Here is a 23,231-nt window from a genome sequence, read left to right as displayed (position 1 = left end):
TCCCAGTCTGATCCCAGTATGACTCCAGTCACCCTCTGTGGGATCCCAGTCTCAGCCAGCATGGGCCCAGCTGCTCCCAGTATGATCCCAGTATGATGTCAGTACACAGCCAGTGCAATCCCAGCCACTGCCAGGATGATCCCAGTACAAACCAGTCCCTGCCAGTGCTGCCACTCCTGGGATCCCCCAGCCCTCTCTGTGTTCCCCCCTCCCGCATCTCCCCAGAGCAGCCCCAAGGGCTGGCAGTCCCCAGCCAGGGTCCCCAGCCAGCCCCAGGTTGGATCTGCAGCCCCCAATTTTCCCAGTTTCCCTCTCCTTTTCCCCGGGCCGGGTTCCCCCCGTCCCCAGCGGGTGGGAGCAGCGGAGAGCCCCGCGCTGCCCATCCCGACCTGTCCCGGCTCCATCCCCGCTCCTGCCGTGGGCTGTGAGGGGTTTGGGAACGGGGCACCGAGGGTGTCACTGCTCCTGGGGGAGGAGGAGGAGGAGGGATGGAAGAGGAGGGATGAAGAAGGAGAGAGTGAAGGGATGGAAGTAGGAGAAGAAGCTGGTGTTAGGGAGGAGAAGGAGGAGGGATGGAAGGGGAGGAGAGGGAGGAAGATGTTGTAAATACTCCACAAACCCCTTCATTCTTGTCCCCCATGGGGATGTGTCCGCCCTTCTCAGAACACGGGCGGGAAGGGGTCTCAAAATATATCCAACATGGACCTAAGGTATTTTAGACAAAGAAGGCTCAGACTTATGAGACGTGGTCCTGGGTTCATTGTATGTGGATCGCCTGGGACAAGACAGAGGCTGAGATTCCTCGGGTGCTCTCTTAAACTTGGGGGAGGGGGTGGCCAGGGGATACAGGGAGGTTACAGCCAATGGGAAAGGGAAAAGAAAAGGGAGGTTAGGTAGGGACTGACCTTACACAACACCAAGGGTGAGTTCTTCCCTTGGGACATACCATAATTTTTTAAATGAACTTCAACGGGAAGAGGAGGGACAAAGGAGGATCAGGGAAAGGAGAAGGAACCAAGAGGTCACGAACTCCCTGAATTCACAGTCCCCCACCTGTGGGATCATCACCCCCCATCCCACAGGTGCCCTGAGAGGGGGAGCTCAGCCCAGATATCCTGGGGGGTCCCTGGGTTGGGTTTTTTGGGGGGGATATTTAAGAATTAAGGACTGCAAACCTGAGCGGAAAATGCCCCTTGGGGCGACACTGGGTGGTCCCAGCATCCCTAAGTGGGGAGATGGAAATGAGGGGAACTTTTCAGATTCCTGGCACTCCCAGCAGCCTGGGGAGGACAGGGATTGAGTAGACAGGGGAACACCAATACAAGCGTGACCCCCAGCAGCTGGGACGGGGGGAACCCCTGAACACCAAAGGGGAGAGACCAGAGATGGGGAACTCCTGGGAGGAATTTTCAGGGCTGAATCTTGGTGTTTGGGAGGTTTTTATGGATAGCTTGGAATTTCTAGAGATGGACTTGGGCAGGAGGAACCCTCTAATCCAATGTGCTCATGAATTGTATTTTTCCCCAAACCAGGATTTCCCATTCCCAAACCTTGTCCAGATGGAGAAGGAGGCTGCGAGGAAGAGGAAGATGCCCCAGGACACCCAGGCAGGTGAGGAGGAAGTCAGTGCCCCTTTCCCCCTCTCTCCTGCTCCATCTCCCAGCCCAGCCTGGCCTCCGGCTGCAGGACAACCCCGCTGCCGACGCCGTCCTGCCGGGGACGCACTGGGGGGATCTCCTTCCCCTTCCCTCTGGCACGGAGGCAAATCCCATCCTCTCCTTGTCCTTCCTCCCCCAGACAAGGAGCTGAGGATGGAGACCAGGGAGGACAAATCCCTGCAGCAGAACCTCGTGGGAGAGGCTGTTTTGAGCAGCTCCACAGTGCAGGAATGCAACGGGGAGGAGAAGCTTCAGAGATCCCGCAGGAGGAGGGGCTCCAAACCCATCCCAGGGTGCTCTGAGGAGGAAAGACCCACCCTGTGCCGGGAAGGCGGCCAGAGATCCAGCCAGGGCTCTGAGCTGGTGGTCCATGAGCAGCTTCAGGATGGGGAGAAGCCCTACAAGTGCTTGGAGTGTGGGAAGAGCTTCAGCCAGAGCAACAGCCTGATCTGCCACCAGATGATCCACACTGGGGAATGGCCCTACGAGTGTGGGGAATGTGGGAAGGGCTTCAGCTGCAGCTCCAACCTCATCCGTCACCGGCGCATCCACACTGGGGAGAGGCCCTACGAGTGTGGGGAATGTGGGAAGAGCTTCAGCCAGAGATCCCACCTGATCATCCACCAGAGGACCCACACTGGGGAACGTCCCTATGAGTGTGGGGAGTGTGGGATGACCTTCAGCCAGAGGTCCCAGCTGACCATCCACCATCTCATCCACACTGGGGAGAGGCCCTACGAGTGTGGTGAGTGTGGGAAGAGGTTTCAGACCAGCTCCACTCTCCTCCTGCACCAGCGGATTCACACGGATGAGAGGCCCTTCCGCTGCCCCGACTGCAGGAAGGGTGGACTGAAGAGAGAAAACAAGAAGGGTGGGATTTCATCATCTGAAGCTGTAATTGGACAATGAACCCCAATATGCAGATGGACCTAAACTTCTAAAAATATGGGACCTCGTGATGAATTGTTCATTTTTATGACCATTTTTGGTCCATCTTGGGTGTAGCCCTGGCCAGGCTCTTGTACTGCCCAAGGTGTATCTGTAACATGCTGGTCATGAGTGAGGAGACAAAATCCACGATTCATGCTCCAGTTGCTCATCAGACAAAACAGCCTCGTTTATTATTCAGAACTCACTTGAATACCAAATTCAAATTTCCCAAGCTAGACAGCCATTGGCTGATACTTCCCTCCCTGCCCTGCATCCTGGCCAGTGGTGTGCAGTGGTTCAGACATGAATTAGGCTCACTAAATTAAATTTGTGCTAAAATCTATGGCTAAAGAGAATTTACTGCTAAATTAGATTTGTGTTATGGCTGAAGTAGATTTACTGCTAAATTACATTTGTGTTATGGCTAAAGTAGATTTACTGCTAAATTAGATTTGTGTTATGTCTAGATTTACCTTGTCCAGTCCTGAGCAGCTCTACTGTGACCATACTGTGACAATTCACCCTTTTTGGTTAAATTAAAAAATAGAAAATGCTCTCTGTTACCCTATCTGCAAGGGCCCTTTGCAGACATGATAACAGGGACAGCATGGGTTTAATTTGAATGAAGTTTTCTAGTTAACTTGACACAATTAATTCTCTTCAGCAAGCAATATGCTTTGTGTACTAAATTGAGTTTGGAACACTCCCTTCCAGGAGCTGGCAGACAGGATCACAATCCTTTAAGCTAACAAGCCACAGGTTAACTACTTATAGTTAAAAGTTACAACTTAACATTAAAAAACAAGAAAGTATTTAGAACTGAGATTATCCTGAACTCTTTAAACAAGAAACAAAAAACATTCAACATTTAGAACCGTGAGAAAAACCCAACTTAGCAGAAAAACAATTTGTAAGCAAACAGTTTTTAAATGAACTGTCTTTTCAAGAGTCTGATTTTCATGGTGAATAAGTTGTTCTGGTTACTCTTCTTTAATCTGCTCTATCACATCCGTAGAGGTACTGTCAGGAGGGTGTTGTTTGTGTCCTTTGGCTGTATGTTCAACTCTTTCACATTGGTTGCAGCTTGCATTATCACTTCTTTGTCCCTGAGCTGTCTCCTGTGGAATGGGCTTGTGTGGAGAGTTTATTTTCCTGTGGCCTTGTTGTCCACACTTGTAGCAATGGGGTGTGAGTTTAACAGCAGCTGTAATAGAATTGGCCAGCATATCCATGTGATGAGATCCAGTCCCAACCTTAGCACATGCTGTAATCATCTCCTCCAGAGATGGATTCTCTTGAGTTAATGCAGCTATAATTTTTCTACAGTCTTGGTTTGCATTATCTCGTGCCAATTGTAGCATTAATTGACCCCTTGCTTCACTGCATATATAGCTCATGGGGGTTTTATCTTCTACTTGAATAGCTTTGGGTTGGCACTGACAAGTTGGTAATTTTTGTTAGAGCTCACATTGCTAAGTCTTTCACTTGTGTTAGAATTGCAGAGTTCAAGCGAGCCTGGGTTTGGGGATCTTCTGACACTGCTGAATGATTTATTGTATGAACAGCCTTAGCTACTTTGCTTTCTGGGGTCCCACCACACATTCCTCCGTTTTGGTTTTCAGTAATTCCTGTTAAAGTGCCATGTGCTCTTCCCACAATGACCTGTTTTATTGTTATTTGAGGAACGCCAGTGTGGTGTGTTACACTCCAGGGATGCAGGAAATGTTTTGTTTTCTGTGAGATGTGTGTTGTTTTGATGCTATGAGGGATGCTCAAAACAGCAAAGGCTGACTGCCAGTGTGCAATGGCATCCCGACCCTTTTCTCTTGGGTGTTTTATAGCACATATTGCTGATGAAAAGGTATCCATGGATAAATGTACATATTTTAAATGTCTGAATTCAGGGATGTGTGTGACATGGGTTTAGCAGATTTGTAAGGCACACAGTCCTTGAGGGTTTGCTCCCGTCTGCAGTGGTGCAGTGTGGCCCTGGTGTCCTGATGGGACACTTGTGGTTGGGTTCTTTTTCCCCCTTGGACTGAAGATTGATGAGATAGAGGCAGTTTTCTCTTGTTTGGACTTGGTTGTTTATTCTTCTTTTATCTCCATTACATGTATACAGGGTACAAGGAGCCACAAGCAGCTATGTGCACTAAGATAGAAAGGTGCAAAATGACTAACAAAGATCTTCTTCAAGGATTTTTATATGTTCATTTACCCAATTAACAAATGCCAAGGAAATATTTTTTCTTAGTGACCCAATGACCCAACACTTGTGTGCTGCACTGCAGCATTCTCTATCCAATCACCTACTACTACCCAAAAACCTCTAGAAGAAGAAGATGAAGAAGAAAGAAGGACAAGAGACAACACCCTGAATCCTCCATCTTGTCCTCTATTTTCTAAACTAGTTTAAACTCCAAACTTTAACTTTTTCACTCAGTGACATAAGAAATCTCTTTAATCTACACACTTACACTCCTGGTTTTTCTATTAACAGTTGCTTTCACGGTGTTCTATGACATTCAGTGTTTTCTTGGATGTCAGAGCCAGGTATCAGAGATAGGGGCACACTCTCAGTGCCTCTGGCTCCAACAGTAAACTAAGCTGAATATTGTTAAGTGTTATTCCACTGTTAAATTCTGAAGTCATATAAGTTAGCTTAAATGCTGTTAAGTTCTTTTGCTAAATTGTGATATTTGAGGAATAAATTAAGGTATAAGTGAAGTCCTGTTAAGTTTGATCTCTGTTAAGCTCAAACACACACACACACACACACACACACACACACAGAGTTCTGGGTTAATTTCTGGTTGAATTGCCTGGATTTTGTTTGTTTTTGTTGTTGCTTTGTTTCCTTGCTGTGCCTGAAGTGTCCAGTCAGGAGCAGAGTGACTCTTGCCAAGGAACTTTGTGCTGCTGGTGCTTAATATTAAATCTGGTTTTTGCTGCTCCCTTGCTGGGGATATTTTAAGTGCTCTCAAGCCCTCGTTGGTGACGGGGTGAAGGAGCCCTGGCCCAGGCTCTGGCCCTGGGGGATATGGGGATGCTGCCAGGGATTCCCTGTCCCCCTGTCCCATGCCCCACAGACCTTGGGATGTCCCACAGCCATTCTGTGATGTCCCAGCCTGGACTGTGATGTCCCAGCCCCTCTGAGATGGCAGAAGCCAATCTGATGTCACAGTCTTCTCTCTGACATCACACACTCTTCTCTCTGATGTCACACAGCTGCTCTGTGATGTCACAATCTGCTGTCTGATGTCACAGAGCCGCCCTCTGGGATTGTGGTGTCTGCTCTGTGACCTCACAGCCCACTCAGTAATGTCACAGTCCACCCTGTGGTGGCTCTGTGATGTCATACAGAAACTCTGTGATGTCACAACCCACTCTGTGATGTCATGCATTCAACCTCTGATGTCACAGTCCTCTGTGTGATGCCACACCCTGCTTTCTGATGTCACAGAATCCCCTCTATGATGCTGTAGCTGCTCAGTGACCTCACACAACAAACTCTGTCATGTCACAGCCCCATCTGTGACCTCACACAACCCACTCGGAGCTGTCACACAGCCCCTTTCTGACATCACAGCTGCTCTGGGGCTCCAGGACACAGCCCCAGAGGTGCCACTGTGACACAGCCCCCTCTGGGACATCCCCCAGCCCCTGCCAGTGCTGAGCCCCTGGGAGCTCTGTCTGGGCCTGCTCGTGTCCCTGAGCTGCCCTGGCAGGGCCCCAGCCCTGCTGGGCTCTGCTCAGGAGCTGCTCCTGGCCAGAGCTGTCTCTCTGCAGCGCTGCCCTTGCCAGGAGCTGCCTCTGGGCCAGGAGCCCGGCCCAGCTCAGCAGCACAGACACAGCACCAGCACTTTCATTACCCTCTCGGGCCTTTGGGGCTCTCTGCATCCCACTCAGTCCCTCAGAGTGTACTCCAGAAACTTCTCAAGAGCTCCAAGTCAGATGGAAACACTGAAGTTTCTTGTAGTTGAAATGAGAGACACGAGTGAGAAAGCGTCCCCAGGTTCCAGGTAGAGCAGAAGACTGGAGGCCCTGATGGCAGCTGAGGACAAGCAAGGGAAAGGTGTCTGTGGTGCTGAGCAAAGCTGGATGTGTTTCAGGAATGCCAAGGGCCAAGGGCTGAGCCCCAGCCCCTGGCAAGGCAGATGCTGTCCCTCCCTCATTGCTCAGGGCTCTTCCCGGGGCACTGGCATGTGGGGATGTGCAATGCCAAGGGCAGCACCATGGGGTGGCCCCTGCCAGGCTGCTGAGCAGGGACAAGGAGGCAATGAGGCCCCAGGGCTGCCAGGGTCACTTGTCCCCTGCTGGCCTCAGGCCCAGGGCCAGCAGCCATGGCCAAAGGGCTGCACAAGTTGCCTCTGGCAGGGCCTTGCAGCTGCTGCCCATCCCTGTGCCCTCTCCAGCCCAGGCTGCCCTGTGGTGTCCATGCCCTGCGCCTCTGTCCCTGCAGGCTGTCGTCATCCCCCGGCTGCCCCACCTCGCTGGCCCCTTCCTTTGCTGACAGCTCTGTGTCCTGCCTGCCTCTGCCTGGCCACACAAAGCCTTGGGCTGCTCCAGACTCCATCTGGGGGATGTGTTGCACCACAGCCCTGCCCTGGGACACAAATTCCTTCCTCCTGGTGTTCATACTGGGCCTCCCCAGCTGCATTTGGCATCAATTCTTTCTTTCTCTGGCTCTTTTCCACTATGTCAAAAGGATCCACCATCTCTGAAACCGCTCTTTAAACACTCTCATGGCTCTTGTCCACTGTCCTCAGTCTCCACCCCACGGAGCACAGAGCTCCTTTGTCCCTATAGAGTGGTCATGTGCCTGAGGCCTCAAAACCCCACCTTGGGAGATCTCTGGGGACTCTCCAAGGGGTTTTCAAATGAAAACAGACTGCTTATAGTCTAAAAATCACAAGAGGACAAGGCCAACCTAACCCCTCTGTCCTGGCTGCTTTTGTCTTGGAGCAATTCTTAGATCTATGGAATTTGGGATGCCAAATTCTAAATGGTCCCTGGACAAGGAGGCTGGTGCTTTTCCATAGGGAGGAACAGAGCCGCTCTGTTTCAGGGGCTGATGCGAGGTGACCACCAAAGGCCAAGGCCAGCCAGAGCTAGCAGGTTTTTTCTGGGAGATACCCTTGAATAAAAGAAATGTTTAAGGGAGAGTACCAATTTTGGCAATGGGCATCAGAAAAGACAGATGGTATTCCATTGTTAAACTTGTGGGACAAATTGCATTACGGTTCAATTCCACCTGTCCAGTCTTTTACACATAAACAAAGCCTGGGACCGGGATTGGAGTAGACAGTCACCCCAGTCTCCTCTCTTAGAAGGAATTTAAATGTCTAGGCATCCTAGAGGGTTTTGAGGATTCCTGGTGGCTGTTGGGTGTCATTTCTCCACCTCATGACTCAGCAGGAGTTTCTCCAATAAAGAAATAAAGCTTTAGCCTGAAGATCCCACTCTGCCCATGACAGGAAGCCCTGGGAGTGTCTGTGACATCCCGGCTCTTTGGCAGCCTGGGGACTCCTGGGATGTCACCGTGGAGCCCCCAAGAGTGCCTGTGACAGAGCGGTGCCTTTGCAGCCCAAGGTCCCCTGGGATGTCACCATGGAATTGCTGTGACTGCGTCTGACCACACGGCTCTTCAGCATCCCCAGAAACCCCTGGGAGGTCTCTGTGGAGCCGCTGTCAATGCCTGTGACATTCCGGCTCTTGAACAGCCTGGAGACTCTTGAAATGTCCCCATGGAGCTCCTCTGAGGGCCTGTAACAAATCTGATCCTTGGTAGGCAACCATCACCAGGACCTGTTGCTATGGTCTGTTTCCATGACAACCATCACAGCCCCTGTTGCTATGGTCAGTCCCTTGGAAGCTCCATGGAGACCCCATGCCAGGGGTGGTTGCCATGGACACCAGCTCAGGCCTGGAGCCAGGGCCCATTGCCATGGCAACCATTTGCAGTCCCATCCTCAGGCTCATGGGATCACAGAGCCACAGAATTGGCTGAGTTGGGAGGGACCCATGGGGATCCTCCAGTCCAACTGCTGGCCCTGCACAGGACACCCCAACAATCCCAGCCTGGGCCTGGCAGCGCTGGCCAAACGCTGCAGGAGCTCAGCCAGCCCTGGAGCTGGGAGCCTTCCCTGGGGAGCCTGTTCAGTGCCCCAGCAGCCTCGCGGGAAAAACCTTTTCCTCACATCCAGCCTAAACCTGCCCGCCTCAGCTCCAGCCGCTCCCTCCACTCCTGTCCCTGGGCACCAGAGGGAAGAGGTTCCCACAGCCCCCAGCCAGGGACCCGCTCCCAAGGCTGCTGCCCATGGCAACCAGGCCTGGCACCAGCTGGGATGCTCGGTTTCCACGGGCTGGGCTTCAGGAACGGCATTCCCCAATTTCATGTTCCTGCTAAAATCGCACTGCTGCTCACTTCCCTCTTGCCTTCCATGGAAAGCAGAAAAGGCAAAGATGCCGGGCTGGGATAAGAACAATTTATTGAGAAGAGCAATGGGATAAGGAACAAACAGAGATAGAAACAATTTGGATAACAGAAGGGATAAGACAAACTATTCACAGAGAAAACTAAAATGCCACCGACTGGCTCATCCTGGCCACATATTTCCTCCTGCCAAGAAAGGACACTCTTATCCTCAGGTGAGAGAGAGGGAGTCCGTTTCCTGCCCCTGGCAACCTGAGATGGGATTGAATATAATGACAGGGACACGGTCAGACTCTCACGTTCTTTGATCCCACATCATGCCATTACCATGAGCAGGAAAAGGTACAGGTGTCTTCCCAGCATGGATCACAGGAAACATGGATCACCAGGTCTCTTCCCAATGTGGATCCTCCAAGGGTGGATGAAGCGGGAGCAGTGCACAAAGCTCTTCCTGCACTTGGAGCACTCGCAGGGCTTCCCTTACTGATGCCTCCGTTGGTGTCGGGTCAAGTTAGATTTGACTGAGAAGCTCTTCCCACACTGGGGACACTTGTAGGGCCTCTCCCCAGTGTGGATGCGCCGGTGCTTGACAAGGTGGGAGTTTTGCTTGAAGACCTCCCCACAGTCGGGGCAGCGGAAGGGCCTCTCATCTGTGTGAATCTGCTGGTGCACGAGGAGATGGGAGCTCGTCTGAAACCTCTTCCCACACTCGGGACACTCGTAGGGCCTCTCCCCAGTGTGGATGCGCTGGTGGATAATGAGTTGGGAGCTGAAGCTGAAGCCCTTCCCACATTCCCCACACTCATAGGCCCATTCCCCAGTGTGGATCATCTGGTGGCGGATCAGGGTTTTCCTCTGGCTGAAGCTCTTCCCACACTCCAAGCACTTGTAGGGCTTCTCTCCATCCTGAAGCTGCTCATGGACCACCAGCTCAGAGCCCCGGCTGGATCTCCGGCCACCTTCCCGGCACAGGGTGGGTCTTTCCTCCTCAGAGCACCCTGGGATGGGTTTGGAGCCTCTCCTCCTGCGGGATCTCTGAATCTTTTTCTCCCTGTTTGACTCCTGCGCTGTAGAGCTGCTCAAAACGGCCTCTTCCATGAGGTTCTGCTGCAGGGATTTGTCCTCCCTGGTCTCCATCCTCAGCTCCTTGTCTGGGGGAGGAAGGACAAGGAGAGGATGGGATTTGCCTCCGTGCCAGAGGGAAGGGGAAGGAGATCCCCCCAGTGTGTGCCCAGCAGGACGGCATCGGCAGCGGGGTTGTCCTGCAGCCGGGGGCCAGGCTGGGCTGGGAGATGGAGCAGGAGAGAGGGGGAAAGGGGCATTGACTTCCTCCTCACCTGCCTGGGTGTCCTGGGGTATCTTCCTCTTCCTCACAGCTGCCTTCTTTATCCAACCAAGGTCTTGGAATGAGAAATACTGGTTTGGGAGAAAACAAGGAATAAGCACATGGAGTTTGATGGTCCCTCTTACCAAGTCCATCTTTAGAAGTCACCCAGGCATCTAAGGTGTCTTGGTTTTAAAGGAAAGGTGTTTGCTAAGGAAGGCAGAAAACTCCACTGAAATGGATAAAAATGTAAACATCCCATCCCCCTCCGAATTATTATAATCTTGAAATCAAATTGATCTCAGGTTACGATATGGGAATAGGAATAATAGTTCTTTACTAAAAAAAATTGAAAATGAAAATGTAGTTGTACAAAAAAAAAAGAAAAAAACAACAACAAAAAACCAGCCCTCCCAGTGTCAGAATACAACCTGAAACCCTGTTGGTCAGGGTGTTGGTAGCAGTCTGATTAAATGGTGGCTGCAGTCCTCCTGGAGTGACAGATGTGGTTCTGTTTAAGCAGTGATTCCATAGAAGATTGTAGCTTACCTCTGAAGTTCCGGTGCTGTAGATGGGTCCGGTCTCTCCTCTGGGAATCCAGTGGAGAAAGACTCCCTGTGGTGTTTAGAGTCTCAGATTATATCCAGTCAGGAATGCTTGGCTCCTCCCCCTGGGTGGAGCATCTCACAATGGGATGATGTCATTTTATCAGTCCTGCAGTGAGACTCAATGGCCCATTAACAGAAGATATCCCCCTGGAGGGAGGATGGGTGGTGGAAGAGATAAAGAACACTGCCCCACCTGGTTTTAACAGCCGGCCCATTAACAGAAGACATCCCTCAGATATGAGGGAATGGGTGATGAAAGAGATAAAGAAAACTGCTCCACCAGGTTTTAACAGATGGTGATAGAAAACATACTTTTGGTTACATCTTGCATTGCAACCCAGTACATGGAGTCCATAAAAATTTTACACCACAAAAATTCAGCTGTGAAAATGCCTCCCAAGAGTTCCCCATCTCTGTTCTCTCTCTTTTGGTGTTCAGGGTTTCCTTCCTGTCCCAGCTTCTGGGGTTCACGCTTGTACTGGGCGTCCCCTGTCTAGTCAGTCCCTGCCCTGCCCAGGCTGCTGGGAGTGCCAGGAATCTGAAGATTTTCCCGTTTCCATCTCCCCACTTAGGAATGCTGGAAGTTTTGGGGGGTCCTAGGGTCCCTGCTCACCTTATTCTCTTCTGGGGGGTGCAGGTGGTCCATGGAGACACCCTTCCCTCTCTCCAGGCTGTTGAGGGTCCCATGAATTGCGGCACTCCTTCTCTCTGTGCTCCCCACTTTGGGGTCCTGGGGGACACAGGGCTCTGCTCCTTCAGGCTGCCTCTGTCAGCAGCTGCCACAGGGAACCCCAAATGTCCCCCCAAGGGGCATTTTCCACTCAAAGAACTCATTTTCCACTGAAGAACTTTGGAGTTCTTCATTCTCCAATAATCACCCCCAAAAACCCAACCCAGGAACCCCCCAGGATATCTGGGCTAAGCTCGGTAACCATGGTCACCTTCGGGATGGGGGGTGATGATCCCACGGATGGGGGGCTGTGAGTTCAGGGAGTGCTGGACTGGGATAGACTGGGAGTGACTGAGATCATACTGGAATAACAAGCACCTGACTGGGATTACTAAGAGTGTCTGGAAATGGCTATGGGTATGCTGAGGGCAACTGCAATATACTGGGAGAGTTTGTAACCATACTGGGGATGACTGGGAACACACTGGGAATAAATAGGAACCACGCTGGGGACAACTGGGCCCCATGCTGGGGAAAACTGGGAGCAACTGGGAGTGAGTGGGTCTACACTGGGTGCAACTGGGAATGACTGCAACTTTGCTGGGAGTAGCTGGGACCATCTGGGGAGTGACTAGGACTATACTGGGGGCAACTGGGTGCAACTGGGATCACACTGGGAGGAACGGGGAGCAACTGGAACCATGCTGGGGACAACTGGGATCCTGCTGGGATCACAGTGGGAGCAGCTGGGCCATCCTGGGCAAGACTGGGACCATACTGGCAGCAACTGGGACTGCACTCAGGGTGACTGGGAGTGGCTGGGAGCAACTGGGATAGACTGGGAGAGACTGAAACCACAATGCAGGTAAATGGGAGCAACTGGAACCACACTGGATAATCCTGGGAGCAGCTGTGCCCATGCTGGGGTAATACTGGGATCCTAGTGGAACTAGCTGGGATTATACTGAGAGTGATTGGAAAGGTGCCGGCTATGACTGGAACCATGCTGGAGGTGACTGGGAGCAACTGGGCCCATTCTGGGAGTGAGAGGGAGTCACTCTGGCCATGACTGGAATCATACTGGGAGGATCTAGGGGTGAGTGGGTGCAACAGCTCATTCTGGGAGGGACTGGGACTGTAGAGGGAGTGACTGGGATCATCCTGAAAGTCTTTTTCTGTGGATCTTATGTGTTTCTGGTCTCTTTTTATTCCCCTTCTTATCCAATGTGCCTGGATTATTTTTGGATATCTTAATGTTACCTAAAATCTTAAGGGTAAGCAGTTTTTAGGTTAAATGAGCTAAGTTTGCAAAGTTAATGCTATGGTAAGCGTTTTGTGTTCGATTGGATGCTGTATTAAACCCTTTGCCAAAATTCCTTGATTGTCTATATTTTAACAGTTAAATTTTGTGTCATTTTGACCTTTTAGCTCAGTTGTTAGACCATGGTGCCAGTATCACCAAGGCTGTGGGTTCAATCCTTTCAGGACTGAAATCCTGTCAGGCCATTCACTTAAGAGCTTGACTTGATGATCCTTGTGGGTCCCTTCCTACCAAGAATATTCTTTACATCTGTCCATCTTGAGAAGATCTGGTTGTTGTTTCTCCTGTGCACCAAACTCAAGCACAGGAACCTTTGGTTACCACCAGCATTGAAGTGTTCTGGGGTATTACAGACCTGCAGGCTCACAGTGGCCTCTTGTTTCCATGAGGCCCCAGAGTGTCCCACTGGTTCCTTGGTTCCATGGGTCCAAGAGTGCCACAATGATCCCCGTGGTTCCACAACTTCCCATGGTGTCACTCTGGCCCCTTGGTTCCATAAGGGTCTGGAGTGTCACACAGGTTTATGGCATTTGTCCTTGCTGCCCCTCACATCCCACTGCCCCACAAAGAGCCCCGAGCCACCCGTGAGGGACAGGCCCTGCTGTGCCAGGCCTGGGCTCAGGGCTTGGCCTTTCTGCTTCCTCCAACCCAGCCAGGGCTTGCTCAGCATTGCAGTTCCCTGCTCAGAGCCTTTGGCTCCCGGCAATCCTGGCCTCTAGGATCTGCTCTCGCCAGTCCCTGGGGAGCCTTTGGCAGTCCCTGCCCTCAGAGGGAACGATTGAAGCTCCAAGGGACTTGGAGTTTTGTTTCTGACACCTGTAGCAGCTTCTTCAGACTGAAGGAGAGACAAAGGAGGATCAGGGAAAGGAGAAGGAAGCACGAGGTCAAGCACTCCCTGAATTCACAGCCTCCACCCATGGGATCATCACCCCCCATCCCACAGGTGACCAGGGAGGGGGAGCTTGGCCCAGATATCCTGGGGTGTCCCTGGATTGGCTTTTTTGGAGGGGATGTTTGGAGAATGAAGAAATCCAAAGCTGAGTGGAAAATGCCCCTTGTGGGGACACTGTGGGGTCCCAGCATTCCTAAGTGGAGAGATGGAACCAGGGGAACTTTTTGGATTCCTGGCACTCCCATCAGCCTGGGACTGAGTAGACAGGTGACCCCCAGTACAAGTCGGACCCCCAGCATCTGGGACAGGGAGGAACCCTTGAAGACCAAAGGGGAGAGACCAGAGATGAGGAACTCCTGGGAGGCATTTTCAGGGCTGAACCTTGGTGTTTGGGAGGTTTTTATGGACCCCATGTCCTGGGTTGCAGTGCAAGATGTAACCAAAAGTATGTATTCTTTCACCATCTGTTAAAACCTGGTAGAGCTATTTTCTTTATCTCTTTCATGAGCCATCCCTCATAACTGGGGGATATCTTCTGTTAATGGGCCAGCTGTTAAAACCAGGTGGGGCAGTGTTCTTTATCTCTTCCACCACCCATCCTCCCTCCAGGGGGATATCTTCTGTTAATGGGCCATTGAGTCTCACTGCAGGACTGATAAAATGACATCATCCCATTGTGAGATGCTCCACCCAGGGGGAGGAGCCAAGCATTCCTGACTGGATATAATTTCAGAATTAGAACACCACAGGCAGTCTTTCTCCACAGGATTCCCAGAGGAGAGACCAGACCCATCTACAGCATCAGAACTTCAGAGGTAAGATACACCCTTCTACGAGATCATTGCTTCAACAGAACCATATGTGTCACTCCAGGAGGACTGCAGACACCATTTAATCAAATTACTTCCAAAACCCTGACCAACAGTGTGTAAGGTTGCATTCTGCATTCTGATTCTGTTGGTGAGGTTTTTTTTTGTTTTTTTTTTTTTTTTGTTTTTTTTTTTTGTACTGCTGCATTTTCATTTTCCTTCATTATTAAAGAACTTATATTCCTTTTCCCATATCGTTACCTGAGAGCACTTTGATTTCAAGATTATAATAATTCGGAGGGGATGGGATGTTTACATTTTTATCCATTTCAATGGAGGCTCCTGCTTTCCTTAGCAAACACCTCTCCTTTCAAACCAAGACACCCCAGATGCCCTGGTGATTTCTAGAGAGGGACTTGAACAGAAAGTCCTTCAAACTCAATGTGGTCATTCCTTGTTTTCTCCCAAAGCAGGATTTCCCAATCCCAAAGCTTGGCTGGATGGAGAAGGAGGCTGTGAGAAAGAGGAAGATGCCCCAGGACACGCAGGCAGGTGAGGAGGAAGTCAGTGCCCCTTTCCCCCTCTCTCCTGCTCCATCTCCCAGCCCAGCCTGGCCCCCGGCTGCAGGACAACCCCACTGCCAACGCCGTCCTGTCGGGGACACACTGGGGGGATCTCCTTCCCCTTCCCTCTGGCACGGAGGCAAATCCCATCCTCTCCTTGTCCTTCCTCCCCCAGACAAGGAGCTGAGGATGGAGACCAGGGAGGAAAAATCCCCACGGCAGAACCTCATGGAAGAGGCCATTTTGAGCAGCTCCACAGTAAAGGAGTCCAACAGGGAGGAAAAGCTCCAGAGATCCCGCAGGAGGAGGAGCTCCAAACCCATGCCAGGGTGCTCTGAGGAGGAAAGACCCACCCTGTGCCAGGAAGGTGGGCAGAGATCCAGCCAGGGCTCTGAGCTGGTGGTCCAGGAGCAGCTTCAGGATGGGGAGAAGCCCTACAAGTGCTTGAAGTGTGGGAAGAGCTTCAGCCACAGAAGAAACCTGGTCAGCCACCAGATGATCCACACTGGGGAATGGGCCTACGAGTGTGGGGAATGTGGGAAGGGCTTCAGCTACAACTCCAAACTCGTCATTCACCAGCGCATCCACACTGGGGAGAGGCCCTACGAGTGTCCTGAGTGTGGGAAGAGGTTTCAGACCAACTCCAGTCTTCTCCTGCACCAGTGGATTCACAGAGAGGAGAGGCCCTTCCGATGCTCTGACTGTGGGAAGGGCTTCAAGCGAAATTGCACCCTCATCACCCACCGCCGCATCCACACTGGGGAGAGGCCCTACAAGTGTTCCCAGTGTGGGAGGAGTTTCTGCCACAGCTCTAGCTTGACAAGACACCAACGGAGGCACCAGTAAGGGAAGCTCTGCAAATGCCCCAAAGTGCAGGAAGAGCTTTCTCCACAGCTCCAGCTTCATCCCCCATTGAGGGCCCCACGTTGGGAAGAGACCTGGTGATCCATGTTCCCTGGGATCCATGCTGGGAAGACACCTTTACCTTTTCCTGCCTATGGCAGTGACATGATGTGGTATCAAAGAAGGTGTGGGTCTGGAGATGGCCCTGTCATTATATTCAGTCCCATCTCAGGTCGTTTCCAGGTGCAGGAAAAGGACTCCCTCTCTCTCACCAGAGAAAAAGGTTTTCATTTCCTGTCAGGAGGAAATACGTGGCCAGGAAAAAGCTGACGGTGGTCTTTTAGTTTTCCCTGTAAGTAGTTTATGTTATCCCTTCTGTTATACAAAGTTGTTTCTGCTCCTCTTCATTCATTATCTCGTTGCTGTTCTCAATAAATTGTTCTTATCCCAGCCCGGCATCTTTGCCTTTTCTGCTTTCCATGGGAGGCAAGAGGGAAGAGAGCGGAAGCGCGGTTTCAGCAAGACCAGGAAATTGAGGAATGCCATTCCTGAAGCCCAGCCCGTGGAAACCGAGCATCCCAGCTGGTGCCAGGCCTGGTTGCCATGGCAGCAGCCTTGGGAGCGGGTCCCTGGCTGGGGGCTGTGGGAACCTCTTCCCTCTGGTGCCCAGGGACAGGAGTGGAGGGAGCGGCTGGAGCTGAGGCAGGCAGGTTTAGGCTGGATGTGAGGAAAAGGTTTTTCCCGCGAGGCTGCTGGGCCACTGAACAGGCTCCCCAGGGAAGGCTCCCAGCTCCAGGGCTGGCTGAGCTCCAGCAGCGTTTGGCCAGCGCTGCCAGGCCCAGGCTGGGATTGTTGGGGTGTCCTGTGCAGGGCCAGCAGTTGGACTGGAGGATCCCCATGGGTCCCTCCCAACTCAGCCAATTCTGTGGCTCTGGGATCCCATGAGCCTGGGGATGGGACTGCAAATGGTTGCCATGGCAACAGAATCTGGCAACAGGCCTGAGCTGGTGTCCATGGCAACCACCCCTGGCGTGGGGTCTCCATGGAGCTTCCAAGGGACTGATTATAGCAACAGGGGCTGTGATGGTTGTCATGGAAACAGACCATAGCTACAGGGGCTAGTGATGGTTGCCTGCCAAGGATCAGATTTGTTACAGGCTCTCCGAGGGGCTCTATGGGGACATTTCAAGAGTCTCCAGGCTGTTCAAGAGCCAGAATGTCACAGGCATTGACAGGGGTTCCATGGAGACCTCCCAGGGGTTTCTGGGGATGCTGAAGAGCCGTGTGGTCAGACACTGTCCCAGCAATTCCATGGTGACATCCCAGGGGACCTTGGGCTGCAAAGGCACCTCTCTGTCACAGGCACTCCCGGGGGCTCCACGGTGACATCCCAGGAGTCCCCAGGCTGCCAAAGTGCCGGGATGTCACAGACACTCCCAGGGCTTCCTGTCATGGGCAGAGTGGGAGCTTCAGGCAAAAGCTTTATTTCTTTATTGGAGAAACTCCGTCTGAGTCATGAGGTGGAGAAATGACACCCAACAGCCACCAGGAATCCTTAAAACCCTCTAGGATGCCTAGACATTTAAATTCCTTCTAAGAGAGGAGACTGGGGTGACTGTCCACTCCAATCCCGGTCCCAGGCTTTGTTTATGTGTAAAAGACTGGACAGGTGGAATTGAACCGTAATGCAATTTGTCCCACAGAATTAACAATGGAATACCATCCATCTTTTTTGTTGCCCATTGCCAAAATTGGTACTCTCCCTTAAACATTTCTTTTATTCAAGGGTATCTCCCAGAAAAAACCTGCTAGCTCTGGCTGGCCTTGGCCTTTGGTGGTCACCTCACATCAGTCCCTGAAACAGTGCGGCTCTGTTTCTTCCTATGGAAAAGCTCCAGCCTCCTTGTCCAGGGACCATTTAGAATTTGGCATCCCAAATTCCATAGATCTAAGAATTGCTCCAAGACAAAAGCAGCCAGGACAGAGGGGTTAGGTTGGCCTTGTCCTCTTGTGATTTTCTTCGACTATAAGCAGCCTGTTTTCATTTGAAAACCCCTTGGAGATTGCCCAGAGATCTCCCAAGGTGGGGTTTTGAGGCCTCAGGCACATGACCACTCTATAGGGACAAAGGAGCTCTGTGCTCCGTGGGGTGGAGACTGAGGACGGTGGAGGAGAGCCATGAGATTGTTTAAAGAGCGGTTTTAGAGATGGTGGATCCTCTTGACATAGTGGAAAAGAGCCAGAGAAAGAAAGAATTGATGCCAAGTGCAGCTGGGGAGGCCCAGTATGAACACCAGGAGGAAGGAATTTGTGTCCCAGGGCAGGGCTGTGGTGCAACACATCCCCCAGATAGAGTCTGGAGCAGCCCAAGGCTTTGTGTGGCCAGGCAGAGGCAGGCAGGACACAGAGCTGTCAGCAAAGGAAGGGGCCAGCGAGGTGGGGCAGTCGGGGGATGACGACAGCCTGCAGGGACAGAGGTGCAGGGCATGGACACCACAGGGCAGCCTGGGCTGGAGAGGGCACAGGGATGGGCAGCAGCTGCAAGGCCCTGCCAGAGGCAACTTGTGCAGCCCTTGGGCCATGGCTGCTGGCCCTGGGCCTGAGGCCAGCAGGGGACAAGTGACCCTGGCAGCCCTGGGGCCTCATTGCCTCCTTGTCCCTGCTCAGCAGCCTGGCAGGGGCCACCCTATGGTGCTGCCCTTGGCATTGCACATCCCCACATGCCAGTGCCCCGGGAAGAGCCCTGAGCAATGAGGGAGGGACAGCATCTGCCTTGCCAGGGGCTGGGGCTCAGCCCTTGGCCCTTGGCATTCCTGAAACACATCCAGCTTTGCTCAGCACCACAGACACCTTTCCCTTGCTTGTCCCCAGCTGCCATCAGGGCCTCCAGTCTTCTGCTCTACCTGGAACCTGGGGACGCTTTCTCACTCGTGTCTCTCATTTCAACTACAAGAAACTTCAGTGTTTCCATCTGACTTGGAGTTCTTGAGAAGTTTTTGGAGCACACTCTGAGGGACTGAGTGTGATGCCAAGAGCCCCAAAGGCCTGAGAGGGTGATGAAAGTGCTGGTGCTGTGTCTGTGCTGCTGAGCTGGGCCGGACTCCTGGCCCAGAGGCAGCTCCTGGCAAGGGCAGCGCTGCAGAGAGACAGCTCTGGCCAGGAGCAGCTCCTGAGCACAGCCCAGCAGGGCTGGGGCCCTGCCAGGGCAGCTCAGGGACACGAGCAGGCCCAGACAGAGCTCCCAGGGGCTCAGCACTGGCAGGGGCTGGGGGATGTGCCAGAGGGGGCTGTGTCACAGTGGCACCTCTGTGGCTGTGTCCTGGAGCCCCAGAGCAGCTGTGATGTCAGAAAGGGGCTGTGTGACAGCTCCGAGTGGGTTGTGTGAGGTCACAGATGGGGCTGTGACATGACAGAGTTTGTTGTGTGAGGTCACTGAGCAGCTATGGCATCATAGAGGGGATTCTGTGACATCAGAAAGCAGGCTGTGGCATCACAGTGTGGGCTGGGTGATATCACTTAGTGGGCTGTGGCATCACAGTGTGGGCTGGGTGATATCACTTAGTGGGCTGTGACATCACAGACATGACTATGACATCAGAGGTTGAATGCACATCACAGAGAGGATTCTGATATCACAGAGGAGGTTGTGACAGCTCAGAGTTGCTGTATGACATCACAGAGCCACCACAGGATGGACTGTGACATCACTGGTTGGTTCTGAGACATCACAGAACCGGCTATGAAGTCACATGGTGGTGATGTGACATCCCAGAGTGGGCTGTGAAACTGTGTTGTGACATCGCAGAGTGGGGTGTGATGTCACAGAGCAATCGCAGAGGATGGCTCTGTGACATCAGACAGCAGGCTGTTAAATCACAGAGAAGCTGTGTGATATCACAGAGGAGAGTGTGTGATGTCAGAGAGAAGGTTGTGACATCAGAGAGTGACTTCTGCTATCTCAGAGGGGCTGGGACATCACAGAACGGCTCTGGGACATCCCAAGTGCTGTGGGGCCTGGGACAGCAGGACAAGGACCCCTGACAGTGTCCCTGTGTCCCCCAGGGCCAGAGCCTGGGCCAGGGCTCCTTCACCCTGTCACCAACGAGGGCTTGAGAGCGCTTAAAAAATCCCCAGCAAGGGAGCAGAAAAAAACAGATTTAATATTAAGCACCAGCAGCACAAAGTTCCTTGGCAAGAGTCACTCTGCTCCTGACTGGACACTTCAGGCACAGCAAGGAAACAAAGCAACAGCAAAACCAAACAAAATCCAGGCAACCAAACAGAAATAAACCCAGAACTGTCTCTGTGTTTGTCTGTGTGTGTGTGTGTGTGTGTGTGTGTGTGTGTGTGTGTGTGTGTGTGTGTGTGTGTGTGTGACAAAGGACAGTGAGCTCAAGGATTGAAGGAATACAGCCTAAAAGCTTAACAGAGCTCAATCTTAACGGGATTCACCTGTACCTTAATCTATACCTCAAATGTCACAATTTAGCAAAGGATCAGGATTTAACAGTAGTTAACCTAACTTATAACCTATGACTTTATGATTTAACAGTGGAATAACACTTAAAAATATTCAACTTAGCTTCTAACTTATATTGAACTTAATTTAAAAAAAAAAAATACTGAGCACCATTAGCTTGTACCTCATGACTTACCCTCTCTCACAGGCCTGACTGACTCAGATCTCCAAGGCACTCCAGCCCCTCCGAGAGCAGCATTTCTGCCACATTTGCCAGGGCACAGCACTGGTGTGTGCACACAGACACAAAGAGGCAGTGCAAGGCAGCTGTGAGAAATTCCCCTGCAGGGCAGGGAAATGCTCCCTGTGGATGCTTTGGCATCTCCCCAGCGGGCGAGGGGCTGAGCCTGGAGGAGTGGGGGGATCGGCCCAGGCTCCGTCCTTGTTCGGGGATGCCCCAAGTGCAGCAAACGGGAGAGTTCCCAGCTCACAGAGGCCCCACTCAGAGGGAGGTGGCTGGCCCAGGAGAGCTGCAAGGGGCTCCTTTTGGAGCGCTGTTTGTAGGGCCCCAAGAGAGGGGCTTCAGGCACAGCAATGTTTCATCCTGGCCGCACTTGGCATCAACAGCTTTCTTTGCAAGGCTGAGAACAGGGATGTTGTGCCACGCAGGGAACAGAAACAGTTCCCAGGGCTGCTCCTGAAGCAAGCAGGAGCTGCTTGGGCAGCAGCAGTGCCTGGGAGCAGACAGTGTTTCTGATGAGCTGCAGAGGAGCTGAGCCCAGGGGCTGTTGGCCAAGGACCAGGCCCAAGGAGCATTTCTCAGCTGGCAGGGTGGCCTGAGGAGGGGAGGGGGGAATGCACCAGCACAGGGCCCCATGGAACCAAGGGACCATTGTGACACTACAGGGCCCAATGGAACCAAGCAGAACATTCTGACACTGTGTGGCTCCATGGAGTCAAGGATCCATTGTGATACCACGGGGCCTCATGGAAGCAAGGGGACCACAGCGACACTGGGGGCTCCATGGGACCAAGGGCCCATTGTGACATTTTGGGACCTGTGGAACCACAGAGACCATTGTGACACTGCAGGGCCCAATGGAACCAAGGGAACATGGAACAGGTCTGGCTTGGCCTGGCTGGTTCAGCTGACCTGGGCATGTTGAGGGTCACTTCTCATCTGCTACTGGAACACTGGGGCCCTGTGCTTTCCTTCCTATGGAAAAGAACTGTCCTTCTTCTCCCTGAACCCATGTCCAGATATGGGATTTTACCTCCAAATTTCTTGATATCCAGGGATTTTTCCCATGGGAATATTGCCAGGAAAACTCTGTCTGGCAGTGGTTCAGGAGGGTCACCTCTCATCTACCCTCAAAATATTGGGAATGCTCAGTGCCCTCCTTCTCATGGGAAGGAGCTGTCCTTCTGCAGGTGCCTGTGGCCAAAATTTGGATTCTGTTGATATATTTTATATATTAGTAAAAGCCTGTCTGTACAAACCAGCCTTTGACATAAGTCGTGATAGTAAGGGCTAAAATCCTTGAAACTTGCCTGCAGAAGAGAGAGTAAAGCAAAACAATATTCTTGTGTACAAGAGAAAAAATGTAAACTTTTGCGTACTAGCCAATCAATAGTAGCTCTGCCCACGGAGCCTGTAGAACCCTATAAAAGGTGTGTTAATAATAGAAATAAACGGTGTTCACGTTTACTTCTGTGAAGGCTGGTGAATAAATTGGCGGTCTCGCAATATTTGGTGCTCCGACCAGGGACACCCTGTGGGCAGAGGGGCTTTGGAGCCGGCTCAGCGGATCCCGGCGCGGGAAGCTGTGGGCGCGGATCGGCACCGGATAGGCAGCCTGAACGCGGTGAGACGTGGTGCCGTTGGACGTGGAAATTCAGGTTGCTGCGGGGGACCGAGAGGCAAGGCCATAGTAGAAGGGTCGCAACCTTCCCTCTCGTGGTTTGCCGCTAGCATGGAAGCAGAATGTGCGGCGGTGGAAAAACTGCTTCTTAGCATCCTCGTTAAACGAGGCAAAGCAGCCCAGGAAAATGACCTGGATATGCTCATTATATGGGCTAATTGTCATGTGCATTTTCCAGTGCTCACACTGCTTTTTGCGGCCGAAGAATGGACTGATATAAGGGTTCTGATATGGGAAATGGCAATTATGGAAAAGAGCAAGGACACTGTGTCTCTCGGTCGAACTTGGCAGATTGTAATTAATACCTTAGAAAACAGAAAAGCGAGGTATGCTGAGGCTGTGAGCCCTGTAATTCTACCTGCATCACAGCGGCAGATGCCTTTACCTCCCACTGCTGGGCAAGCACTCCTATCTATGCTGCCCTTAGAGAGAGGGAAGGAGAGTCAGAGAGAAGAAAATAATGAGAAAAAAGTTCCACAGTGAACGCTGAAACAACAAACAGAATCTATTCAGTTACGGCAGGATGTGATACATCCAGAAATATTTGCTTCATTTTTGGAGTCACTTTTAACACTACAACCTTATTTAAGTTCCATCTTTACCTCCCTGGAAGAAAAGAAGCCAAATTTAGACTGGTTTCCACCCGAACCAGGGGGACATGGGGGAGCGATGTGGGCATAGAGAACAAAGGCACTCTGGGGGTAGAAGCAGCGCAAGAAAAGTTCCAAGGCCATGCTGATAAGCTGCAATGATCGCCATTGTTAGCACCTGGTTGTGAGAGACTTTTCGTGTAAAA

At 52.0% G+C, this 23,231-nt stretch overlaps 1 protein-coding gene and 1 pseudogene across 1 annotated transcript in view; both read left to right on the top strand.

The window, feature by feature from the left end:
• The window catches only part of LOC131586391 (zinc finger protein 850-like), a gene marked incomplete at both ends in the record, with an annotated part of 76,423 nt that extends 73,958 nt beyond the window's left edge, over positions 1 to 2,465 (top strand). The window contains one exon of the mRNA XM_058853221.1: positions 2,043 to 2,465. Coding sequence (XP_058709204.1) covers positions 2,043 to 2,465 — 423 coding nt within the window. The remainder of the gene's footprint in view (positions 1 to 2,042) is intronic.
• A 13,274-nt stretch (positions 2,466 to 15,739) lies between these two features.
• The window catches only part of LOC131586340 (zinc finger protein 850-like), a 268,528-nt pseudogene continuing 261,036 nt past the window's right edge, over positions 15,740 to 23,231 (top strand).

The sequence above is a fragment of the Poecile atricapillus genome, chromosome 19, assembly GCF_030490865.1.
Source record: "Poecile atricapillus isolate bPoeAtr1 chromosome 19, bPoeAtr1.hap1, whole genome shotgun sequence".
Classification (NCBI taxonomy): Eukaryota; Metazoa; Chordata; class Aves; order Passeriformes; family Paridae; genus Poecile; species Poecile atricapillus.
The sequence above is the reverse complement of the archived record's forward strand: the minus strand, read 5'-3'. Positions and strand labels throughout refer to the sequence as shown.